The sequence below is a fragment of the Sinocyclocheilus grahami genome, unplaced genomic scaffold (assembly GCF_001515645.1).
Source record: "Sinocyclocheilus grahami isolate Dianchi unplaced genomic scaffold, SAMN03320097.WGS_v1.1 scaffold694.1, whole genome shotgun sequence".
NCBI classification, from domain to species: domain Eukaryota; kingdom Metazoa; phylum Chordata; class Actinopteri; order Cypriniformes; family Cyprinidae; genus Sinocyclocheilus; species Sinocyclocheilus grahami.
This window is the reverse complement of record NW_015505873.1, coordinates 383441-394377: the sequence shown is the minus strand read 5'-3', so window position 1 is coordinate 394377 and position 10937 is coordinate 383441. Positions and strand designations below refer to the sequence as shown.

The window sequence follows — 10937 nt, the reverse complement described above, 5'->3', positions numbered from 1 at the left end:
CAGACGGATGGATAGATAGATAGATAGATAGATAGATAGATAGATAGATAGACAGACAGACAGACAGACAGACAGACAGATGGAGAAATAGACAGTCTAATAGATAGATGATGGATGGATGGATGAATAGATAGACAGATTGATAGATACTTGGATAGACAAATAGGATAGAGAGATGGATCTATAGTCAGAAATAGTTGAATAGATCAGATAAATGCATAGTAGGGTAGATAGATGGATAGACATAATCGGATAGATGGACGGACGGATGGAGAAATAGACAGTCTAATAGATAGATGATGGATGGATGGATGGATGGATAGATAGATAGACAGACAGACAGATGGAGAAATAGACAGTCTAATAGATAGATGATGGATGGATGGATGGATGGATAGATAGATAGACAGACAGACAGATGGAGAAATAGACAGTCTAATAGATAGATGATGGATGGATGGATGGATGGATAGATAGATAGACAGACAGACAGATGGAGAAATAGACAGTCTAATAGATAGATGATGGATGGATGGATGGATGGATAGATAGATAGACAGACAGACAGATGGAGAAATAGACAGTCTAATAGATAGATGATGGATGGATGGATGGATGGATAGATAGATAGACAGACAGACAGATGGAGAAATAGACAGTCTAATAGATAGATGATGGATGGATGGATGGATGGATAGATAGATAGACAGACAGACAGATGGAGAAATAGACAGTCTAATAGATAGATGATGGATGGATGGATGGATGGATAGATAGATAGACAGACAGACAGATGGAGAAATAGACAGTCTAATAGATAGATGATGGATGGATGGATGGATGGATGGATAGACAGATAGACAGACAGATGGAGAAATAGACAGTCTAATAGATAGATGATGGATGGATGGATAGATAGACAGACAGACAGACAGATGGAGAAATAGACAGTCTAATAGATAGATGATGGATGGATGGATAGATAGACAGACAGACAGACAGATGGAGAAATAGACAGTCTAATAGATAGATGATGGATGGATGGATAGATAGACAGACAGACAGACAGATGGAGAAATAGACAGTCTAATAGATAGATGATGGATGGATGGATAGATAGACAGACAGACAGACAGATGGAGAAATAGACAGTCTAATAGATAGATGATGGATGGATGGATAGATAGACAGACAGACAGACAGATGGAGAAATAGACAGTCTAATAGATAGATGATGGATGGATGGATAGATAGACAGACAGACAGACAGATGGAGAAATAGACAGTCTAATAGATAGATGATGGATGGATGGATAGATAGACAGACAGACAGATGGAGAAATAGACAGTCTAATACATAGATGATGGATGGATGGATAGTCAGACAGATAGAAAGACGGATGGATGGATGAATAGATAGCCAGATTGATAGATACTTGGATAGACAAATAGGTTAGATAGATGGATCTATAATCAGAAATAGCTGAATAGGTCAGATAAATACATAGTAGGGTAGATAGATGGATAGACAGATGGAGAAATAGACCGACGGATAGATGGATGGATGGATGGATGGATGGGTGGATGGATGGATGGATGGATGGATAGATAGATAGACAGATGGAGAAATAGACAGTCGGATGGATGGATGGATGGATGGATGGATGGATGGATAGATAGATAGATAGATAGATGTCCTACAGGCAGACAACGACTGATCTGGGAGCATTTATCTTGGACCCGAAGCCCCTGAGCTCTCTGACAAGAGTCATTAAAGTCAGAAGTAATAACTGCAGCTGCCATAATCACCAGTGAATCATTAAGAAGCTAAACTACACCTTAACCATCCCAGCTATCCTCTGCCTCACAAACGCCAGCCACAGAGAAGAGCCGATCAATAAGCATTCAGATCAGGCCCGCTGGGAAAACAGACGTCCAGCCGTGTCTGTGCACTCGAGGACCTTTCACACGGACTTTATTTAATAAATCTCAGAGTCCTGTTGGCCGCTCGCAGAGACCGAGCCCTGAATAGACAGCAACATGGCTCCAATGTGCCGCTCAAAGTCACAAGCGTGGCAGCACGCCATACGCCGTCGCATAATGACAGCGAGTGCCAGCAGTCGAGCAAACGTTCCTCCGCGTGTTTAACATCACCCAGACAACTACAACTTTTCATTATCATTTATTTAAGGCTAGGAAAGGGAAATTCTAAAAGGCTTAAAGGGTTAGTTCACCACAAAAAAATTGTATCATATACATAGGCCTACTGTGATTTATTCCAAAGTGACTTATATGATGCATTTAATGTCAAATAATCTAAATGAAGCCTCTTTAAAAGAGAAGTATTTGCTGTGGTTCATGTTTGTGGCATGCGCCGGAAAGATGCTCAAGGAGACCGAGACGCGCTAAAGCAGCGCATTCTGTTGTTCTCTTTATTTTTCAAAGGCATGACATTTTGTAGTTATTTTGAACGTAACGTTACACAAGTAAAAATATACATTTTACCATACGGCTATAAATGACAGAGTATTAAGTTATTTCCCCTCAATGGGGAAAAAAATCCAAGTGAACATCAATCAGTACTCAATATGAATATAAACTGCTTTAAATATGACTATAAATTAAATTATTTCCTGTGCACTTCAATACTGGTCTGCGCTTGACTGTAGTCGCGGCTGTGCTTATTGAGTTTATATTGAGTTTATTTAACCCATCACAATTTATTGGAACTGTGTGAACTAGAGTGACTACTCACCTTAATGTTGTTCTAAAGGCTTATTACTTAATAACACAAAAAATGTCCTGCTTGCACTTACCAATTTAATGGCAGAGAATGGCTTGCGCCGCGCACAAGTGCATGTCCTTTTGAGATATCCATTATAATCAATTTTAATAAAACACAAGACAGTAGGCTATTTAATATCTGTTGTTCTTGCGAACTATTTGAACTATTTGAAGTGATGAATTATTGCATTCGCTTGTACCATAAAGCAGAACGTAAGGCCTTTATATTCTTATGTGGGTTTGAAGTGAAAGGTCGATCCCAATCGTAAAGTTAACAAAAGCAACTGGAAATTGGAGGACGAGGGATCACTCACATGATCGAAACGAGTGAAACTCGCTGTGACGGGCGTTTGAAGCTCTGTTGTTTGAGATCGCATCTGTTAAACGTTTAAAAGCTCTGATCCCCTTCCGCATGAACAAAGAGCGCTTTCTTAAGAGACAGATTAGAGAGTGCTTTCCCTCCTATTCCACTACTCTTGGCAGATCTGATCGTGATGATGATTGCATTAAGCGACTAAGAAAACAACAGAGTTTCAGCTTTGGCATCTATAGGGCATGTGCTAATCAGATTATCACAATCACAGCCAGAGGCATCAAGCACAACAAGCACTGTGTGCTACCATGGTACAGGGATAGTATCATAATAATATACAATCATACCCAATTATTACCATATTCATTTGTGCAACAGAAACTCTTTAGCATGGTATCACGTGCAAAAACAAATATGTAAAAGATTTGCATTTTTTATTAGTGTACACACTTATACGTCGAATTGGTGTTTAGATGGGTTTGTAGTATTAATATGAAGTTGCCAGGTGTTTCAACCCAACTTTGGGTCAAATATGGACTAACCCAACTTCAGGGTTAAAAATGTAATATAAAAATTTAACCCAACGTTTGGGTTAGTCCATATTTGACCCAAAGTTGGGTTGAAACAACCCAGCATTTTTTAGAATGTATTGCGCTTTACACAGGAAAGAGTTTTGTCTTTCTTTGTCTTTCCTTACGCTCACTGGAAAACCATCTGACGCCATGGCAACAGCAGAGGCTTCTTTAATGAGTAAGTGTGCAGAGCTAAAGCTTGACCACAGGTATGTGTGCGCTATTAATGATTGATCAGCTCTGATCGCTGAAGGAAACAACACGCTCCTGAAGAAAATCACAACACCAGAGGACAAACATGCAGGCAGTTTACCAACTCTACAGGGTCTAGATGAGAAACGTTCTCTACTAGAGATGATCTGATCAAACCCCTAACACTGAACAACCACAACACCCTAGCGACCCCATAGCAACGTGTTAAAGGCACTAAGAACACCCTAGCAACTGCATAGCAACAGCCTTGCACAGTGGTGAGTTTTGCATGCACTGTAAAATGTTTTTATCAGCATTTTTGTTTCTATGCATTTAAAATGTTTTTGTACCACTTCCAGGGTTTCAGCTCAATTTTCCTCATCACTAATTGTATTAGAATATTGAATGAATGATACTTTGCAGGTTTTATGAAAGTCAAATTAAGACTTTTACATCAATACACAATATGCCAATATATGGTCTCTAAATGTAAATGTAGTAAATAAGTTGATTAGCAGCAGTTTGAAAATACCACTTCCAACAGATCTCCATCACTTTAATTCATTTTGCAAAAGAACATTTTATGTAGAATATGGAAGCATTTTTTAACTGTACTTCTGATTCTTTATGTGTTTAATTGACTACATTTTCTTAAATCAAGATACATTTAGAAACAAAATGACATATGTTTTGTTTTCTGAGAAACTGTATGAAATGTTGTTTTTTATTAAAATGAGAATAAATGTTTGCCAATGGAGTCAGAAAAGCTTTACCAAATCACTGAAAGGGAATTATAATCCATTATAATTATAATTATTATCCATTATAATCTATTATAACCTGCTATGGACTTTTTGAGCATAAACCTGAAAATGTATTTTTCCAATGTAAACTGTTGTAAATCCTGAATGATTTGGAGCACAGTCTTAAGTTGGGTCTCTTTTTGAAGAAGACACTTGGTAAATTATTGCGGAATTGAAAAAGGTTTAAAAAAGTGTAACTATTAAAAAGTTTAATTGTTATATTATTAGTTTAATTATTAATTGTTACTATTAAAAAATTATGACAGATACACAAAAATACTATTTTAAAATTTTATATGAAATATATATTCACCAAAACACGTTTTACTCTAAAATCTAAACAAATTGTGTTCCAAATTTGAGGTTGATATTTAAAAAAATGAGCTGTGAGTGTGTGTGTGTGTGTGTGTGTGAGTGTGTGTGTGTGAGAGAGAGAGAGAGAGAGAGAGAGTGTGTGTGTGTGTGTCTGTGTGTGTGTGTCTGTGTGAGTGTGTGCGTTTGTGTGTGTGAGACAGAGAGAGAGAGAGAGTGTGTGTGTGTGTGTCTGTGTGTGTGTGTCTGTGTGAGTGTGTGCGTTTGTGTGTGTGAGACAGAGAGAGAGAGAGAGTGTGTGTGTGTGTGTCTGTGTGTGTGTGTCTGTGTGAGTGTGTGCGTTTGTGTGTGTGAGACAGAGAGAGAGAGAGAGTGTGTGTGTGTGTGTCTGTGTGTGTGTGTCTGTGTGAGTGTGTGCGTTTGTGTGTGTGAGACAGAGAGAGAGAGAGAGTGTGTGTGTGTGTGTCTGTGTGTGTGTGTCTGTGTGAGTGTGTGCGTTTGTGTGTGTGAGACAGAGAGAGAGAGAGAGTGTGTGTGTGTGTGTCTGTGTGTGTGTGTCTGTGTGAGTGTGTGCGTTTGTGTGTGTGAGACAGAGAGAGAGAGAGAGTGTGTGTGTGTGTGTCTGTGTGTGTGTGTCTGTGTGAGTGTGTGCGTTTGTGTGTGTGAGACAGAGAGAGAGAGTGTGTGTGTGTGTGTGAGTGTGTGCGTGTGAGTGTGTGCGTTTGTGTGTGTGAGACAGAGAGAGAGAGTGTGTGTGTGTGTGTGAGTGTGTGTGTGTGAGAGAGAGAGAGAGAGAGAGAGAGTGTGTGTGTGTGTGTCTGTGTGTGTGTGTCTGTGTGAGTGTGTGCGTTTGTGTGTGTGAGACAGAGAGAGAGAGAGAGTGTGTGTGTGTGTGTCTGTGTGTGTGTGTCTGTGTGAGTGTGTGCGTTTGTGTGTGTGAGACAGAGAGAGAGAGAGAGTGTGTGTGTGTGTGTCTGTGTGTGTGTGTCTGTGTGAGTGTGTGCGTTTGTGTGTGTGAGACAGAGAGAGAGAGAGAGTGTGTGTGTGTGTGTCTGTGTGTGTGTGTCTGTGTGAGTGTGTGCGTTTGTGTGTGTGAGACAGAGAGAGAGAGAGAGTGTGTGTGTGTGTGTCTGTGTGTGTGTGTCTGTGTGAGTGTGTGCGTTTGTGTGTGTGAGACAGAGAGAGAGAGAGAGTGTGTGTGTGTGTGTCTGTGTGTGTGTGTCTGTGTGAGTGTGTGCGTTTGTGTGTGTGAGACAGAGAGAGAGAGAGAGTGTGTGTGTGTGTGTCTGTGTGTGTGTGTCTGTGTGAGTGTGTGCGTTTGTGTGTGTGAGACAGAGAGAGAGAGAGAGTGTGTGTGTGTGTGTCTGTGTGTGTGTGTCTGTGTGAGTGTGTGCGTTTGTGTGTGTGAGACAGAGAGAGAGAGAGAGTGTGTGTGTGTGTGTCTGTGTGTGTGTGTCTGTGTGAGTGTGTGCGTTTGTGTGTGTGAGACAGAGAGAGAGAGAGAGTGTGTGTGTGTGTGTCTGTGTGTGTGTGTCTGTGTGAGTGTGTGCGTTTGTGTGTGTGAGACAGAGAGAGAGAGAGAGTGTGTGTGTGTGTGTCTGTGTGTGTGTGTCTGTGTGAGTGTGTGCGTTTGTGTGTGTGAGACAGAGAGAGAGAGAGAGTGTGTGTGTGTGTGTGTGTGTGTGTGTGTGAGTGTGTGTGTGTGTGAGTGTGTGTGAGTTCACATACAATAGCAAAAACTGCTGAAACTTTACTAAGTTTCACACCATTCCACTGAATTAAAACATTTCAAAAACCCAAAATGTAAAAAAATTTTCAGTCAAAGATGACCAAACAACACCAAAACTCACATTTCTCAGAAAACAAGACTTAATTTCTTCATTATAAGTTCTTCAGTTTGTGCTTAAAGTAAATGTATCTTGATTTAAGGATGTTTAGATATTTTGTACAGGAAAACAAATATATAAACATCCTTAATAAAAAATACTGAGATAAGATATTCTTTTTTTGGCAGTATGTGCAACATTTAAAGCCATGACTTTAGAAATGTAAGACTGGAAGAGCAGATTAATGCGTTTTAAGACCCACAGAAACCCTGCTTTGTAACCCCTTTAATTTATTTTTTGAAATATAAGACGAAATGTAAGAAGGTGAATGACTGATGCTGTCAGTCCCAAACATGCATCTGCTAATCGTCTCCTTTTGTGTTTCACAGACGAAAGTAAATCACACAACAAGATGTGAGTAAATAATGACCTTCATTTATGGCTGAACTATCCCTTTAAATATATTTAACTTTTTTTAAAGCACATTTATGCTGTCCATTTGATTGAAGCGCATGGCAGGAGGCAGTCGTGTCTCTTCCAGAGCTTAAATGTGAGTATTCTGTCCCTTTTTAATAACGGCGTAATTGCACAAACTCCCATGTCAATTATAAAGGATAATCACTAATTAGCTGATGGCTGGAGTTAAAAGAGAGGAGAAAAACTCACTCTTCTCCACAACAGCACATTAAAGCACACAACTATACTGATTATATCGCCAGGGATTTTGTTTCGTGTTAATGTCTTAATGGTGATTATTAGCTTCAGAAGAGTCTCTCCTAAACACAAAGACATAGAGGGCCTTTTCTGCAGTAGAAGTGCTGTTAATGCTGCAACAACAGACAGAAGAAAACAAGTAATACCCTGAAGCACTGCAGTGCTGCAATGTGCTGCAAAAATGAAATACAAGAGATCAATGGATGAAGCCGTCCTCCTGCACACTAATGCAAAACACAAGCATTTAGTAAAGTGCTTGTTTGTGCACATCTCTTAATTATTCTAAATAAAAAGTTTCTTAATGGTTCTTTAATGATATCAAAAGTTCAATCTAGAAACCTTTTATTCTAACGTGGTTCGTGTTGGGAACACGATTGCAAAGAGAGCGTTGTTTTGAACGGTGTTGGCTTATGTACAGCCGTGTCTGCACATTAAACGAAGATACAGAAGATACTTTCACCTCTGAAGCACTGGAACTGAACCAGAAAAGTGTTCGGTGGAGAACAAAAGGATTCTGAAATGTAACACTGTGTCAGTCACTTACTTATGATAAATGTCATATCTGCACTGTCACTTTACCATCTGATATTTTGATAGCATATTTACAATTAAAATATTACTTAAATAGTGTTAGTTATTGCTTTTGCTGTATGTGTATACATATATATATATATATATATACACACTCTTAAAAATAAGTGCTAACATAACATAACATCTGAAGAACCTTTCTGTTTCACAAAAGCTTCTTTGTCGCAAAAGAAGGTTCTTCAGATTATAAAAAGCTAAGAAAGATGGTTCTTTAAAGAACCTTTGACTGAATGCTTCTATGGAACCAAAAAGGTAAAGCTTTTAAGCAACTTTATATATAAAATGTTTTAGTAATTAAACATCTTTTACTTAGTAAGTAAAGCTTTTTATTACTAGTTTTAATTTAATATGTCTATGCAGTTTTTATATTTTTTTTATTTCAGTTTTAGTTATTTTAGTACTTCAAGTTAAGAAATGCTGCTTTGGCAACCAGTTAAAAAATACTAAATAATATGTTTGTTTTTTATATTTTATAGTATCATTATAAAGTATCATTGAGATACTAATATTGTTTTCTATTAATGTAACATATACAATATATACACTCAATATTAGAGTGTAATATAAAGAGATTTTTATACAAATTTGTTGTTTTATATTTAGCTTTTTTCCATTTTGAAATTTCAGTAATTTTTGTGTTTGTCATTTTTAGTCGTTTTTGTAATATGTCTATATAGTTTTACATTTTTCAGTTTGTTATTTTAGTACTTCATGTTAAACTAAATTAAAATGAGAAATGTTGCCTTAGCAACTAATTTAAATAAAAATATGTTTTTTATTTTATTTTATTCCAGTAAATTCTTTTTATTATTTTATTGTTTATTATTTAAAATAATTATTATTGCTATATTTCTTATAAATTACCTATATTTCACATAAAAGTTGTATTTTTACAAATATATCAAAGTTATTTGCTATATTGTTTTTTTGCATATCACTTTGTTATATATTGCATAACATTTGGTGTGTATATATATATATACAGTATATATATATATATATGTATATACAGTAATTTTTTGTGTGTGTGTGTGTGTATGCATTATTATTATTTACTGTTATTGCATGTATTTATTTTTTAGCCTGTGCTTGCACAAGCAGTCATAAAAGTCACAAAAGCAGTCTTAAGCAGCACAGGTATATTTGTAGCAATAGCCAACAATACATTGTATAGGTCAAAATTATAAAAAATTATTATAAAATTATATAATAATTATTATATTTTCTTTTATGCCAAAAATCATTAGGATATTAAGTAAAGATCATGTTCCATGAAGATATTTTGTAAATCTCCTACCGTAAATATATCAAAACTTAATGTTTGATTAGTAATATGCATTGCTAAGAACTTCATTTGAACAACTTTAAAGATGATTTTCTCAATATTTAGATTTTTTTGCTCCCTCAGATTCCAGATTTTCAAAATATTGTCCGATCCTAACAAACCACACATCAATGGAAAGCTTATTTATTCAGCTATATAAATTAACCTATATGACTGGCTTTGTGGTCCAGGGTCACATATAGAGGCCTTTTACTCACAGATTTAAAACTCGATCGACTCACCGAGCATTTGTTGGGTTTCTCCCCGGAGTGGATCCTCATGTGGATGAGGAGATTGTAGCGTGCGTTGAAAGGCTTGTGTTTGCGAGGACACTCGGCCCAGAAGCAGGTGAAGTCCTCGCCCTTGCGCTGGTCGATGTGGATCTTCTCGATGTGCTTGACCAGCTCCTCTCGCTGGCCGTAAACAGCGCCGCAGTCCAGCCAACGGCAGCAGTGTCCTCCGCTGACGTCCTCCTCGTCCTCCTCCAGCATCGGGCCGAGAGTCGACGGAAAGACCCTGAGGTTGTCTGAAGACGCCTGAGAGACCGCTGGGATCTGAACGTGAGATGCTCGCAGATGGGCGTTATAGGGCGGTGGAGGGCCTCTAGGAGGACTAGGAGTCCTAATAATAGCGGCCAGTTCAAATTGAAGCTGTATTGAAGGCGACAGGCTGTTTTTTGTCCCAGTTTGGATCTCCTGTCCAGGTAGAAGTTGGTGCTCCACTGCTAGATTGGTGAACTGGTCTTCTAGTGCACTGTAAGAAATGACCGTGATTTTAATGGTAAATAACTGTAAAAATGCTACAGTAAAACCCTATTAATTAGTTAATGGTAAGTTCCCCTACTATATACTGTGAAAAACTGTATTGGACATTGCATTACAATTTTACGGTAAAATAAAATTTTTGGAAGTGGAAAAATAATGTATAATTTACAGTTAATAACCGTAAATTGACATTCCTAGAATTCCCTGCGTTACATTTCACATATGTGACCCTGGACCACAAAACCAGTCATAAGGGTAAATTTTTTTTAATTGAGATTTATGCATCATCTGAAAGCTGAATAAATAATCTTCCCATTGATGTATGGTTTGTTAGGATAGGACAATATTTGGCTGAGATACAACTATTTGAAAATCTGGAATCTGAGGGTGCAAAAAAATCTAAATATTGAGAAAATCATCTTTAAAGTTGTTCAAATGAAGTTCTTAGCAATGCATATTACTAATCAAACATTAAGTTTTGATATATTTACGGTAGGAAATTTACAAAATATCTTCATGGAACATGATCTTTACTTAATATCCTAATGATTTTTGGCATAAAAGAAAAATCTATCATTTTGACCCATACAATGTATTGTTGGATATTGCTACAAATATAGCTACTCGTGCTACTTATGACTGCTTTTGTGCTCCAGGGTCACAATTGATGTTTTTTTGTTGAAATAACTATGTTTCTTCTTAGTTCCCTTTCAGTCGGTCACTCTCGACGTCACGTCGGAGG

The 10937-nt window shown here is 37.5% G+C and overlaps 1 protein-coding gene across 1 annotated transcript in view; it reads right to left on the bottom strand.

The window, feature by feature from the left end:
• The window catches only part of glis3 (GLIS family zinc finger 3), a 47454-nt gene that overhangs the window by 21957 nt on the left and 14560 nt on the right, over positions 1 to 10937 (bottom strand). The window contains exon 5 of the mRNA XM_016243553.1: positions 9674 to 10184. Coding sequence (XP_016099039.1) covers positions 9674 to 10184 — 511 coding nt within the window. The remainder of the gene's footprint in view (positions 1 to 9673; positions 10185 to 10937) is intronic.